This window comes from Eubalaena glacialis, chromosome 14, assembly GCF_028564815.1.
Source record: "Eubalaena glacialis isolate mEubGla1 chromosome 14, mEubGla1.1.hap2.+ XY, whole genome shotgun sequence".
Taxonomy (NCBI): domain Eukaryota; kingdom Metazoa; phylum Chordata; class Mammalia; order Artiodactyla; family Balaenidae; genus Eubalaena; species Eubalaena glacialis.
This window is the reverse complement of record NC_083729.1, coordinates 8,146,824-8,163,102: the sequence shown is the minus strand read 5'-3', so window position 1 is coordinate 8,163,102 and position 16,279 is coordinate 8,146,824. Positions and strand designations below refer to the sequence as shown.

General features: G+C 34.0%; 1 protein-coding gene across 1 annotated transcript in view; it reads left to right on the top strand.

The window, feature by feature from the left end:
• ROCK2 (Rho associated coiled-coil containing protein kinase 2) overlaps window positions 1-16,279 on the top strand; it is a 136,926-nt gene that overhangs the window by 67,632 nt on the left and 53,015 nt on the right. Inside the window, exons 4-5 of the mRNA XM_061210446.1 lie at window positions 2,896-3,033; window positions 14,236-14,496. Coding sequence (XP_061066429.1) covers window positions 2,896-3,033; window positions 14,236-14,496 — 399 coding nt within the window. The remainder of the gene's footprint in view (window positions 1-2,895; window positions 3,034-14,235; window positions 14,497-16,279) is intronic.

Here is a 16,279-nt window from a genome sequence, read left to right as displayed (position 1 = left end):
AAGGTTTCTCCACTCTTTTTTTTGGCTGGAAATCGAATGTGCCTGCAATGCTGCTTAACATGTGGTGACTCTATTTTGTTATCAACCCCATTGCAGTTGCTCTCTGGTATACCTTTGCTATTTCCTCTTTGGATAATCCCTACCTTTGTTGAGCTTACATTCTAATATGGGACTCAGACAGTACAATGAAACAGCATCAAAAAATTGCAAGTTATGATATCTTCTCAGAAGAAAACAAATCGAGTTGTGGGGTAGAGAACAATGAGTCTATTTCCCCCACATCTGCAGTAACTTCCTTCACTGTAGTCTTGAACCCCTCAAAATCGTCCATGAGGGTTGGAATCAACTTCTTCCAAACTCCTGTTAATGTTGATATTTTGACCTCTTCCGTTGAGTCACGAATGTCCTTCTGGCATCTAGAGTGGTGAATGCTTTCCAGAAAGTTTTTAGTTGACTATGCCCAGATCCATCAGGGGAATTGCTGTCTATGGCAGCTATAGCCTTACAAAATGTATTTCTTAAATAATAAGTCTTGAAAGTCGAAATGACTCTTTAATTCATGGGCAGCAGAATGGATGTTGTGTTAGCAAGCATGAAAACAACATTAATATCATCGTACATCTCCATCAGAGCTCTTGGGTGACCAGGTGCATTGTTACTGAGAAACAATAATTTGAAAGGAATCTTTTTTCTGAGCATAGGTCTCACCAGTGGGCTTAAAATATTTAGTAAACTATGTTGTTAACAGATGTGCTGTCATCTAGACTTCATTGTTCCATTTATAAGGCATAGACAGTAGATTGGCATAATTCTTACAGGCCCTAGGATTTTCGGAATGGTAAAGGAACATTGGCTTCAACTTAAAAGCCACCAGCTGCATTAGCTCCTAACATGAGAGTCAGCGTGTACTTTGAAGCTTTGAAGACAGATACTGACTTCTCCCTTCTAACTATGAAAGTCCTAGATGGCTTCTTCTTCCAGTATAAGGCTATTTCATGTACAGGGAAGATCTGTTGTTTAGCGTAGCCACCTTCATTAATTATCTCAGCTAGATCTTTTGGATAACTTGCTGCATCTCCTACATTAGCGCTTGCTGATTCACCTTGCTCTTTGACATTATGGGGAAAGTTCACTGGCAACCAACTTCTGCTAGCTTCAGACTTCTCTTCTGCAGCTTCCTCACCTTTCTCAGCCTTCATAGAATTGAAGAGAGTTAGAGCCTTGCTCTGGATTACGCTTTGGCTTATGGGAATGTTGTGGCTGGTTTGATCTTCTATTCAGACCACCTAAACTTTCTCCATATCAGCAATAAGGCTGTTTTGCATTCTTATCATTTGTGTGTTCACTGGGGTAGCACTTTTAATTTCCTTCAAGAACTTTTTCTTTGCATTCACAACTTGGCTAACTGGCACAAGAGGCCTAGCTTTCAACTTCTCTTGGCTTTCATCATGCCTTTCTTACTAAGTCTAATCATTTCTAGCTTTTGCTTTAAAATGAGAGATGTGCGACTCTTCCTTTCATCTGAACACCTACAGGCCATTGCAGGATCATTAATTGGCCTAATTTCGATACTGTTGTGTCTCAGAGAATAAGGAGGCCCAAGATGAGGGAAAGAGACAGGGGAACAGCAGGTCAATGGAGCAGTCAGAGCGCATAAAACATTTATTGATTAAGTTTGCTGTCTTATATGAGCATGGTTTGGGGCACCCCAGAACAGTTACTGATCACAGATCACCATAACAAATATAATAATGACAATGAAAAAGTCTGAAATATTGTGAGAATTACCAAAATGTGACACAGAGACATGAAGTAAGCAAATGCTATTGGAAAAATGGCACCAACAGACTTGCTCGACACAGTGTTGCCACAAACCTTCAATTTGTAAAAAATGTAATATCTACAAAGTACAGTAAGTCAAAGTGCAATAAAACAAGGTATGCCTGTAAAAAATGTCAGACCAGGGTGGTATCAGTGAAGGTAGTTAGAAATGGTTGGGTTCTGAAACTGTTTGAAGGTAGGACTGACGTGATGGGCTGATGAGTTTTTATGAGCTATATGAGAAAAAGAGGAGCCAGAGGTTTATAGCCAGAGCAGTTAGAAGAATGAAGATGCCATTTACTAAAATAGGGAAGACTATAGGAGAAATAAACTCAGGGGTGAAGATTTGGAGTTCAGTTTTGGTCATCCTACTAGATATCCAAGTATAAATGTTAGCAGTTATTATTTATTATTAATTATCCAGTAGATGTTAACTTTTATAATCATTCATTAAATATTTATTGGCTCTGTGGTAGAGTTTGCTATGTTATATTCTAGGATTTAAATGATGGTCAAAAATGGACACTGTCCTTGCCCTTACGGAATTAGCAGTCTAATGAAGAAGATAAGAATTGATCAAATAACCATATTATTGGTAGTTTTTCCCTTAAAAAAAATAAGCTTTTAAATAGGATACCTAGGAAGAAATAAGGATGACTTAACAAAATCACAAATAACCCTTGATATCTAAATTTACTAGGTTCTTATGGTCAGATCGTGATGGATACATGTACATATCTTACAAGTTTCTCATTTAACAACATCTTATTCTTAAAATTGGTTAGCTTAATTAACAGGGAATGAAGCTTCATGAATTCAGTTTTATTTAGATGAAATGAGGTAGTTATATATTGAATCTAGCATTTAAAGGTATTGTATATTTCATGAAATATTTAGGCTGTGGGGAATTTTCTCCTCTCTTTCATTAAAAATGTTATGTTTTTACTTTTTATTAGCTAAGGATCATTTTGTTTGTAACTAAAGTCTTTAAGAACAGCATTATAGTATGATCTGTTGTTCACCATTTTCTCATAAAATTAAAGAATTAATTCTTGTGTTTTAAAAAATCAACAGGTTCGTCATAAGGCATCACAGAAAGTTTATGCTATGAAGCTTCTTAGTAAGTTTGAAATGATAAAAAGGTCAGATTCTGCTTTTTTCTGGGAGGAAAGAGATATTATGGCCTTTGCCAACAGTCCCTGGGTGGTTCAGGTAAGCATACTAACTTTTATAAGTTTATTTCCCCTTTTTATAAGTGCTTATTATTTTTAAGAATTGATTTTGCATGCTGAAAGTCCTATATCTCATTCACATAATGACAGTGCAGTTATTTTTTAATAAGATCTGATTCATTACACTTGTTTAATCTTCCTAAATAGTGTGTTATATAGACATGACATGTAATACTTAATTGTTGTATAAAAGCAAGTATTACTTGCAACTTTCTCTCTTTTAATTCCTTTATAAAGAATTGGATCGATTACCAATATGCCATTGTTCCCCACCTACTCTTTCTCATGATTTACAGAATAGGAACAATAATCAGCTTATCTTGAAGAGGGGGAAAAATTCTACATTAAAATTTTTGAAAATTCTCTTATTACCTATAATGTAAGACATTCTTGGGATTCCTAATTCAGCCTTTTATTTGACTGTGAGGTAAGGAATTTACTTGGTTACCCAGTAGTACAGGTCACAGAGGAAGGACAGGATAAATACTTTATTCTTTCCCTGTATTTACCAGTTTTCAAAATAAGGGATTAGTTTACTTTTATCCTCAAAGGTGACCAATTTGGGAGAAGTATCAGTTTAAACTCATGGACTTAAAACCTATTTGATGTGTTTCAGTCCTTTATCTTATTCATACTCAAATTGTGACACCTTTGGCAGTGATCATGTTCAGGTTGGCTCTGAGTCCTTTTGACAGAGCCTTAGTTAGTCTTCGATAGCTAGCTTGCCGTCTTGGTACATAACAGAGTGTTCCAGACCTGTCTTGTACATTTTCTGTCCTTCACATGGAGTTAACCTTGCTTGTAAGTCCATCTTTTGTACATGTGTGAATATTTCTTTGGAATAGATTCCTAGCATTGGAATTGCTAGGACATATGGTGTGCACATTGGGCATTTTGTTTGATATTGCCAAATTGCCTTGTAAAGAAAGGTTTTTTACAAGTTTATATTACACTCTAATTGTCCAATAGATGTTTTATTTCACTAAATTTTTAGCAAATGCTGCATATTGTAATTATTTTAAATTTTTATTAGTTGCATCCTTGAGAAATAAGATGTTATTGTGTTAAGTTGCATTTTTTTATTATGAGGTTCAGCATATTTCGTATGCTTATTAGTAATTTGTATTCCTTCTCCACTGCTTATCCCATTTTCTAATGTGTTGTTTTGCTTTTTTAAAATTGGTTTGTTAGAATGTTAATACATTATGGATATTAATCCTTTGTTATATATGTTGGAAATATATTCTCTTGGACTATTGTCTGTTGTTTATTGAATTTTTAAATTTAGATGTAGTCTAATCTGTAGATTGCGTATTTTAATTTTTGCTGGCAACACCTTCCCCATCCTAAGATGAGGAGTTTATAATCCCCAAGATTATAAAAATATTCTCTTATACTTTCTTTAACTTTTTATATTTTTATTTTTTTTGGGGGGGTTCTATTTCTAAGTCACTAGGAATTTATTATTTTTATTATGAAGTAGGATTTGTTTTTCCCAGATGGGTAGCCAATTTCCCCAGTGCCATTTGTGGAAAAGCCCATGTTTTCCCCATGAAGTAAATGAAAGGTCCTGTATATCATTCATGTGTATTCATGTATACACATGAATTTCTCTTTTGACTGTTTGCCATTACTTTGATTTGTTATTGGTTTATACACTAAAATCATTGTTTTAATTTCTGTAGTTTTTCATTTATTTTGGTATCTGGTAGGGCATATCTCCTCTCATTATTCTCCTTTTATAATAGTTTTTTGGCAGTTCTTAAAATTTTTCTCTATAAAGTTAGAATCAGCCTTTCATTCTGTTAAAAAATACAGTTAAAATTTTGACTTGCATTGCTTTAATTGGTAGGCTTTTTTGGGGGGGGTGGGTTGTTTTTATTATTTTGAACTATTAGGTCTTCCCATAACAATAATAGTATATCTCTTTGTATAGAGATTGATCTTCAGTAAAGCCATATTACTTTTTCCCCCAAAATAGGATCAGAAGAAACTTATGTATAAGGAAATAATTTTTAAAATATGTAGATATTCAACATACAAAAAAAAATAGAATTGGCTCAGTCTTTCAGTGTAGCATTGAATAGTAGAAATTTTTCATCCTTATCTTTTTTATTTTAAACTTCAGTGGGTAGAGCTCTGATGGTTAACTGTTAAATCTGATGTTTGCTGAAGCTTTCTGGTTAAGACAGTAAAGGATTTGGCCTGCCCATCTGTTCTTAGCTTATCAAATATTTTTTATCAGGAGTAATGTTAAAGTATTTGAAATGTTTCCTTCAGCATCTTTTGAGATGGTTTTCTTGCTTAAGCTGTTATTATAGTACACACAAAAAATAAATTTCAGGGTAGTGTAAAATCTAAAGTAAGTGCTATTTGCTGTAGTATGATATTTTCAATAGAATACCAAATTGGACTTACTTACATTTTAAGTAATTATCCATCTATTTGCATAAGTGACATATGATCTTTAATTTAATTTAATTTATTTTTAACATAGGCTCTTCTGGTTGGTTTTCATATCATAGTGAGATCACCCTAACAGACACAGTTGAAAAGCACACCACTTTCTTCTGAGCTTTGGTACAGTTTATATAAAGTAGAAACTATTCATTCCATGAGGCTTGTTTGAACTTGCTTGCAAATCTTTCAGGGAAAAATTTCAGTGTATTTAATGATATATTTTTTAATTTTTAAAATTTATCATGATACATTTCAAACATATCCCAAAGAAGAAAGAAAGTATATTGAATCCCCATGTATTGTTCACTCAGCTTCAACAGCAGTCATGGCCAGTCTTGTTTCAGTCACACCAGAAATTGGCAAACTTTTTTTTGTAAAGAGCTAGATAGTAAATATGTTAGGCTTTGTGGCCCAAGAGGCAAAATCAAAGATATTATGTAGGTACTTACATAACAAGCAAACAAATTTGTACAAATTTTTTATTGATGAAATTCAAAATATAATAATACAATTGAAAAAATACAGGTCTATTAGGGAGAAGAGTGAAATTATTTTCTGAGGCAATAACAGTTTGCAAAATTGGGGTTCACAATTAGTGTTTCCTATCAAAATCGATTGTAGATGTTCTATTAATACTGATGTATAAAAAGATTTTACATATTTATCTTATCAGAAAATATATTTTCACACAGCTAGTTACTGCTAAATACTATCATCTACCAGCATATGATTTATTTTTTATCAGTAAGCTTTATTTTTAGACAGTTTTAAAAATTTACAGAAAAATTGAGCAGATGGTAGAGAACTCCCATATACCCCCTGTACCGTTTCCCCTATTATTAACATCTTGCTTTAGTAAGGTACCTTGTTACAATGAATGAACCAATATTGATACATTGTTAGTAACTAAAGTCCATAATTTATTCGGATTTTTCCTAGTTTTTGCCAAATGTGCTTTTTCTGTTCCAGGATCAACCAAGGTAGCATGTTACATTTAGTTATCATATCTTCTTAGGCTCCTCTAGGCTGTGACAGTTTCTGACTTTTCTTGTTTTGGATGACCTTCATAGCTTTGAGAATACTTCTCAGTTTTATTGTAGGATGTGTATGCTCTGTTACTGGAATTCGATGTTTTCCTCATTATTTAGACCAGGGTTATGGGTTTTTGAGAGAAAAACTACAGAGGTAAAGTGCCATTTTCATCACATCATATCAAGGGTACATACTACTCTATCATTTGTGACTCTTGGTGTTGACCTTGAGTACGTAGTTTTGATTGAGCGTATGTATCACTTGGAAGGCGTTTATAGAATTCTGTTAAATTCTTCTCTTGATGTTTACCTTTTAGCACTGTCATTACATTGCAGGTTAATCAATTCCAATTGAAGATTGGGTAGAAGCTTCTCAGTTGCAAAGTTCAAATGGATTTTTTAATGGATATTTCCTTTGCACTTACATTCATGTCCAAAAAATGCTGCTGGAACTGTGAGACTGTAGTCTGAGATCAGAAAGTATATCCACTGCAAATTTGTGTAGGAATGGAGATCTCATGTATTGTTTTGATTTTGATAGCATGGGAAAGTATATACAGTAGCTTGATGTTAGTTGTCATAAGAATGATTGTGTCATAGAATAAGTTTTGCATATAGCACTGTTTTGCCTTGCCATTTTAGGTCATTTAGGTATTAAGAAACATTATCAAGTTGCAGCTAAAGCTAATTTCCAAAGCTGTTCAGTTCAGTCATAGTGGTTGAGGGTGGTTCTTGATCAGACAAATTTCAGTCTCACCTCTGAGCTCAAATAATTGCAGTAAAACTTTACCACTGCTAAGCCATTGAACTGCTGTGTAGCAGGGTTAGTCAGGATATTCAGCTTCTATTTCTGGCAAAAATTCACAGAACTGATGGTGATGGTTAAGTCAACAAGAGCAAATAACACCATCAATACTACTTATTTATTAACACATGAGATTCAAATATATTTTCCACACTGTACCTATTGATCAATATTACGAAAAATAACCATAGACTTTGAACAGCATACATTTTCACAAGCTTTGTAAATTTGTCCAACTAAGCCTTTTTCTGTTCCACATATATTTTTACCAGCATCTGTTGTAACACACCTTACCAGGTATTACTTCAGGTTGTACTGAATTAACGTTTGCTCAACTTCTTTTAAGGTATTTTTGTCTGTAGTTGATCTATGCGGACTGTTCATAGAGGCTAATTCTGTATTCAACTTCAAACTTGGCACTCCTCCAATAAATAGTAACTACTGAATAGTATTAATAATATCTGTTGACTCATCAAGAGTCAAGGAAAAACACTTGAAATCATTTGTCTTGTTTTTAAATTGATGATTAATATTGCTCCCAGTGTTCTCAACTCTTTGAGCAACTGTTGTTGCTGAAAGATTTAGTCTTAAAGTTGATTTTCTCTAGACACATTTCTTCAGCTGATGCAAAACCAAACACAATTTAAGTATTCACCATTGGTAAATAGCTTTTCTTGCTTGTCTAACAAATACGGCATCTTGAAACTTTCTTTGGTTTCAGTCTTACACACATTTAGCAAATTTTACACACATTTAGCAAATTTTACCATACTTAATTTTAATCTTTTAATTTTGAAGTACTGAACATTACAAGAACTGTTGAAATACTTTTTAAAAATATTTATTTTATTGAAATATAGTTGATTTACAATGTTGTGTTAGTTTCTGCTGTACAGCAAAGTGATTGAAATACTTTTTGTTCTCCGGCCCAATCTTTTTTCCCTGCCTTTCTTCTGAGAGATAGCTGCTATCCTAAAATTAATTTATGCCATTTCTGTGTTTAAATTTCTCCCTCCCTCCTTCCCAACTGGATCGTCTACCAACCTTTTAATTTTTCATATGATTGTTGACTGATTCAGGTTTTTTAATTTCTTGAGTCTGTTTATATTTTCTGTGACTCTGTCTTCTCTTTCACTTTTCTGTTGAATGGCATATTTGTAAACATTTTGGTCTTAACGTGTTTTTCGTTTTATTTACAAAATATACTTTTTGGCCTTCTTTTTAGTTATTTCCTGCTTAAAAAAATTTTTTTTTCTAGCTACTGTTTTCCTTGGGTTTATATTGTTCTTTTCTAGTTTCTTTACCTTCCTGACTTTTATTGTCAGTCCTTATTTTCCAATACAGATATCTCTGTTTGAATATTGGATAATGAGAGGATAAGGAGAGATACCTATAAACTCATTTGAAGTTATAAGTTTCTCTTTGAGTTCTGCTTATTTTTTTAAAATGGTTTTATTTGTAACATGCATAGAAAAGTACATAAAAAAGCAGCAGAATGATTTATTGCAAAGCAAACACCCATGTATTCACAACTCAGGTCAAAAATAAACATTGCCAGTATGTACTCGGTTAAGTCCCCTTGTGCTCTTTCCCAATCACTACCTCCATGTGTTCCCCCCAAAATAAACGTTCTTCTGGCTTTATTAGTAATTGTTTCATTGTTTTCTTTCCAGTATACCACCTAAACAAGCACTCAGAAACTATATTTTTCCTGTTTATTGAACTTTATATAAGTGAAACCATTGAATATCTCTTATCCAGGTTACTCCAGTTTATTGGTGAGATTTATTACCTTTTCATAGTTGAATATTCTCTTTTGTGAAATGCCTGTTTAAGTCTCTTGCTCATTTTCCCATTAGGTTGTCTGTCAATTGAAAAAAAAGATTTGTAGGAATTGTTTTTATTTTGGATATGAACCCCGACTGGCTTCTTAGACCTATGGGTTTACAGATTTTACCAAGTTTGAGAAAATTGTGACCACTATTTTCTCAAATATTTTTCCTGTCTCACTTTCCATCCATTTACCCCTCAACCCCTTTCTCAGACTACAGTTACGCATATGTAATTTGCTTGATGTTGTCCCACAGGTAACTGATACTGTTTTTTTTCTTTCCCCAGTCTTTGTTTTTGTTTTTGTTTTTGTTTTTCAGGTGTGCTTCATTTTGTATAGTTTTTATGCTATGTCTCAACAGTCCCCAACCTTTTAGGCACCAGGGACCGGTTTCATGGAAAATAGTTTTTCCACGGACGGGGTGTGGGTGGTGGGGATGGTTCAGGCGGTGCTGCCAGTGACAGGGAGCGGCAGGTGAAGCTTCGCTCACTCACCGGCCCGCCGCTCACGTCCTGCTGTTCGGCCTGGTTCCTAACAGGCCGTGGACTGGTACCAGTCAGTGGCCCGGGGTGGGGGGGCGGGGGGACCCCTGCTATGTCTTTAAGTTCACTGATCTTTTTTTCTGCAGTGTTCAATCAAACTTTAATCCCATCGCATCTGGCTTTCTTCAACAAAATTGTTTTGAGATTTATCCGTGATGCGATATATCAATAGTTCATTTCTTTTTATTGTGGAATAGTATTCCATTGTGTGGATATATAACAGTTTGTTTATCTGTTCATCTGTTCATAGACATTTGGGTTGTTTCCAGTTTTCGTCTCTTATGAATAATTAAATTGTTTTGCGATCAACTTGTACAATTAAATGATTTTTAGGAAATTTATGGAGTTGTGAACCCATCACTAAAACCTGATTTTTAGAACATTTCATCATCCCCAGATGATCACTTATACCTACTTACAGTCATTTCCCATTCCCCTCCAGCCCCAGGTAACCACAAGTGTGCTTTCTGTCTCCATAATTTGCCTTTTCTGGACATTTCAGAAAAATAGAATCATACAACATGTTGTCTCTTTCCCTTAGTGTACTATTTTTGAAGTTCATGCACATTGTAGAATGTCTTGTATTTCATTTCTTTTTAATGCTGAATAGCATAGCCAAGCTATGCTATGTGGTTTAATCAAGAATGTATTTGGTGTTTGTCCTCAGTTCTTAGCACAAGAGCTTCAAAAGCTCTTGGATTTCCTGAGTGTTAAGAGTGTCTTTGTTATGCTAATGAGACAACTTCTGGTGGCCTTTTGATAACTTTTGGATGAGATGAGGACTGATCATTAGAAAGAATGAGCACGTGATTAGAGGATTGGGACTTTCAGCCTTCCATCCTTCGGGGTACTGGAAGGGGGTTGGAAATTGAGTTTAATCACGTGGCCAATGATTTAATTAATCATGCCTATATAATGAGACCCTAATAAAAGCTGTGGACATTGACACTCAATGGAGCTTCCTGGTTGGTGAAGACATTGGTGTACTGGGATGGTGATTCACCCTGATTCCACAAGGAGAAGTTGCAGGAGCTCTGTTCCCTCCCAGACCTCATCTTATGTGTATCCTTTACAGTAAGACTTCGATCATATGTATGGTGCTCTCCTGAATTCTTTGAGTCAGCCCAGTGAATTATCGAACCTGAGTGGGTCATGGGAACTCCAGAATTTGTAGTTAGTTAATCAGAAATGCTGGTGGCTTGGGGACTTCCAAAGTACAGAAGGACAGCTGATGTCTGAAGTGAGGGGCTTGTGAAAGACTGGCCTCTTAGCTTGTGGTATGTGTTGCTAACTCTAGGTGCTTGGCATCAGAATTGTATTGCAGTATACCCAGTTGAGGTGGAAAGAGTATGTGGATACACCCCATTATGTTTGTCCATTTACCATTTGATGGACATTTGAATTGTTTCCACTTTGGGGCTATTATAAATAGTGAATAATGCTGCTATGAACATTTGCATACAAGTCTTTTGTGGACATACTTCATTTCTCTTGGGTAGGTACCTGAGAGTGGAATTCTTAGTTATGTGGGAAATTTATGTTTAACTTTTTAAGAAATTGCCAAACTGTTTCCCAAAGTGGCTGTGCCATTTTACGTTCTTACCAGCATAGATGAGGTTCCAGTTTCTCCATATTCTTGCCAACAGTTGATGTTTTCTGTTGTTTTTATTATGGCCATTCTGGTGGGTATAAAGTGGGATCTCATTGTGGTTTTAATTAGAATTTCCCCAATGACTAACATCTTTTCATGTGCTTATTGACCACTCATATATCTTCTTTGGTGAAATGTCTATTCACATTTTTGCCCTTTAAAAAATTATGTTACTTGTCTTATTGTTGAGTTGTAGGAGTCCTTTATGTAGTCTAGATACTTTATCATATATATCACTTGTTAGTATTTTTTCCAACCTGTGATTTGTCTTTTCATTTTTTAATAGGATTTTTTGAAGCCAGAAAATTTTTATTTTGATCAAATCTTATGTGTCAGTTTTTCATTTTGTCAATTGTGTTTTTGGTGTTAGAAGAAATCTTTGCCTAATCCAAGGTGATAAAATATTTTTCTCCTTTGTTTTTTCATAAGATTTTTCTAGTTTTAACTCTTAAATTTAGTCCTGTGATCTGTTTTGAGTTAATTTTTGAGTATGATGTGAAGTAGGGGTCTAAAAATGTTCATATTTTTGTCTTTGAATATCCAATTGTTCAAGCACCATTTATTGAAAAGACTGTTCTTTCGCCACTATATTACTCTGGCACCTTTGTTAAAAAAAAAAAATCTCTTGACCTATAAATATAAGGGTTATTTCTAGGCTGTCACTTCTGTTCCATTGATCTGTATGTCTGTCCTTATACCATACCAATACTGTCCTGAAAACATTAGTTTTGTTTTGAGTTTTGAAACTGGAAAGTATAAGTGCTCCTGCTTTATTCTGTTGTAAGATAGTTTTGGCTCCTCTGGGTTATTTGCATTTCCATAGAAATTTTATTATCAATTTGTTAATTTCTGGAAAAAAAACTTGCTGGGATTTAGAGTTTGCATTGATTCTGTGGATCAATTTGGAGAGAATTGCCATCTTTATACTATTGTCTTTCTATCCAGGAACATGAGTGTCTCTCCATTTATATACATCTTTCCTTTTATCATTTAGAGTTAACAGCATCACGCGCACACACACACACACACACACACACACTTTCTCAATTTGGTAACCAGCCTTATGCTTTTTCATCCCTTTCTTCCCTGCATCTCACTACCTTCCATTTTAAAATTATTCTGATTTTGGCTTGACTCTCTCAAATAAATATTTAATTTTATGTCAGTAATAAGCTTTTCTGGATTCTTTATTTGTCCCTTTTTCTTAGGTCTCACGTAATTCTCTTACTTGGATTTATTCATTGTGTCAAACTATATCCTTGAACAGTTCTTTCAGAAGTGGTTTGTTATCAGATTTCTAAGAATATGAATGATGTAATACATATTTATTTTGCCATCTTATTGATTTTTTTTAAACTGCCGTATTCTAGGATCAAAATTATTTTCCTTCAAAGTTTCGAAGATACAGCTCTGTTTTTTGTATTCTGTGTTGGCTGAGATGTTTGTTGACAATATGATTTATGTTTTTGTACATAAGGTACTTTTTGTCTTTGGAAACTCTTAGAATTTTTCTGTTGGATTTCTGAGAGTTTAGCACTGACTGTCTTAGTTTCTCTCTTGTTTCATTTGAGATCTTTCAATCTTAGATTTTTGACTTTATTCATTTCTAGAAGTTTTTGTTTGCTATTTCTTTTTTTTTCTGTTTCTTCTGGTCTATTTTCTCTCTTCCAGACTGCTTTTAGATGTCGGAGCTTTGCTAACATTGCTCTGTTTTTCATCTCTGAATCCTTCAGTGTCTTCAGAGAAAGTTACTTTTGCTCAATTTTCAAGCTCTGTAATTTGTTTTTCACTTATCATCAGTTGTATATTTAATTCCAAAGCTTCAGATTTTTTCCCCATATCATCCTATTGTTTAATTGATGTGACTTGTTACTCTTTTGAGGGTATTGATTTTTACATTTTTAAAGCTGTTCTTAGTTTGTCCTATTTTAAGCATTTCCTTGACTGTTAACTTTCTGTTTCTTGACTTGCTTTGCCTCTATTTCATGATACTGATTTTTTCTGAAATGTTGATTCTTGGTTTTGTTCTTTTTCCTATTTGTGGAAATCTTTTCTGTTTACATTGGTTGCTTTCAGGAGGGGTGGGACATGTCCTTGGGTGGAATGTACAGATACCTTTCCTTCTGCATTTGTGGTTTCTCTTGTCTCTCCAGGGGATCAGTAGCAACCTAGCTTGGTGTCCTATTTCTCTGGTCCCAGTGCCACTGCTTTAGTCTGAGTACAGGTATCACTGCCACTTGCTGTTGATTATGAGCAAGATGATGGGGAAGGGAAGAGAGGAGAAGGCCCAGTTCCAAATGTGGCTACGAATTACTCTTCCCAGTGGTATGGGACTTACTCCCTCTTCTTATATCTATTGAATCTGGTATTTTAGGTTTTTCTAAACCTCTCCTGCTTCCTCAGCTCTCTTCTTTGTGAGTTATGTGCAGTAATTTGTTTTCAGAAAGCTGGGCATTTTTTTATTATCTATTCTTTTGTCGTTCTTTCACCTTTTATGTTCCTCATTCTTAATCTGTTTCTCTTTTAAAATATTTCTATTTAAGTAGATTCCTGTATTCTCTAAGAGGGAAAATGATACATTTATGCATATTTTGTTAGTAAGCATGAAGAAGATACCCATATAAAAGTTTTATTTGATAACGTTTTTTCCATTAAAGATGTCCAAATCTAAAATCACAGATTTCCTAAAGTTTAACTCTGTTTTGGTTATACAATAATTTATCTTTTTCAATAGCAGTAATAGTTTTGGGGTTTTGTTCTCTTAATGGTTTTGGTTTTCTTTCTTTCTCTCTTTCGTTCTTTCATTTCTTTTCTTTTTTTAAATTAAAAAAATTTTTTTTTCCTTCTTGTTTTGTTTTCCAGCTCTTTTGTGCCTTTCAAGATGATAAGTATCTGTACATGGTAATGGAGTACATGCCTGGTGGAGACCTTGTAAACCTTATGAGTAACTATGATGTACCTGAAAAATGGGCCAAATTTTATACTGCTGAAGTTGTTCTTGCTTTGGATGCCATACACTCCATGGGTTTAATTCACAGAGATGTGAAGCCTGACAACATGCTTTTGGATAAACATGGACATCTAAAATTAGCAGATTTTGGCACATGTATGAAGATGGATGAAGTAAGTAACAAGCAAGTAAAAAAAAAAAATGCTAGTTTTTTGAGAGACAAAAATAAAGAAACACTTGAAATCTGGACTTCATAGTTTTAAACGAAGATAAATTTGGTTTTGCTAACTGTGTAATGACTCAGACAAGGTAATAAAATATCCAAATCAAAACATTTACTTACTAATCATTCATATAGTTGTAGAGTACTTTGTTTGTAGATTTGGTGAATCCAAGAGAAATAAGAACTCAAATAACTAGTTATCAGATAAGTAGTGATCTTCCTCATAGAATCTTGACAAACATTTGCTACCAATCAAAACTAGTTCATGTATATAATGATCTAGGTGAAGAAGTAGGACACAAAATATAAATTAAGGTACATGGGTATTTCTATCATCATCATTATTTCTGTATTTTTCCTTTAAAAAAAGAGGTAAGGTAGAAATTTACCAACTCCTACCAACCCCATCTGTATCAACCACATAGAATAAACTTGGGGGCAAGTTTATTGTTGTGCTTTACCTGTTGAACAATTCATATTATGATTAATTGATTCAGTAGCATTAACTTCATAGCTAACTATGGTATTGATTTATTTTTGTTGCAAAATTTATATCCCTTGTCTTTTTCTCTGTAAGTGTACTGTAATTCCTGGCAGTAATTCCTGATGGGGAGGGATCATGTTTTATTTCCTATGTATTCTTGTTAATTATCTTGTCAATATGTTTATTTTGAATTAAGCTGATTTTCTTTTCTCTTTACTTCTTAACTTATTTATGCCTCCTGTGTGATATTCACTTTTATTGATTGTCCTACCATCATCAGTGATCCATAGTCTTCCAAGCTCAGCTCAGACTTTTACCTCATATAGAAAGTGCTGCCTGATAACCCTAACCTGACTGATCACTCTCTGTCATAATTTCCATAACGTTACTTATTTAGAATTTGTGCTGTACTTCACAGGCCACTTTTATCTATCTAGGATTGTACGCCCTGTCTGCCCAGCTAAAACGTAACGTCCCTTTGGTTCTTTGGTCTTCTTCATAGAGTATTACTATGTTTGTGTTCTGCATGCATTAATGTTTAGTAGGTAGAGTATTTGATTGTACCCAAAGCTCCCTCTTGTGGTATTTATCATTCTACAGTATGAAGTGATTAACAGTGAAAATCATATTTAATGAAAATAAAGTAGAAATAATTTTCTAATAGAACGCTAAACTTTTTAATGTCTGTTATACATAATGAATGATGTTTATGTGCTGCACATCTATGAGTGTATTCTGATTTTCATTAAACTGAAAACTTTTGGGAGGGTGCAGAGAAATCTCACCACATGTTTTTAGGATAGGTAAAGGTGGTTAAGGAAAGAAGGTGTAGAGGGTGAGAGTAGAGGAACAGGACAGAATATGTTGTTTACAAGATAATTTTATAAGCATGTAAGTGAATACTAAATTCAGCTATTTAAATATCTTAAATTGTCTCTTTATAAGGCAAAATAAAAATATGGTATATATAATTTTGTTTACTATTTTTAATTCAGGTACATATAGTTCCGTTAATTATGCTTCTTGGCTCACAGCTTATTGTCATTAGTAGTATACACAAAGGCCCCATCTTGTTTTGTTTTTTTTTTAATTGTTTTCCCCCTTTCAGTTTTTGTCTTATTCTCTTTTCCCCTAATACACAGCCATTGTAATGTGTTTATAAGCTCTTAGAGGCTATTAGTATAGTGTACATATGTATAAAGAGTATAACGGATTGTTGTCATTTTGTTGTTAACTTTTTTCACGCAAC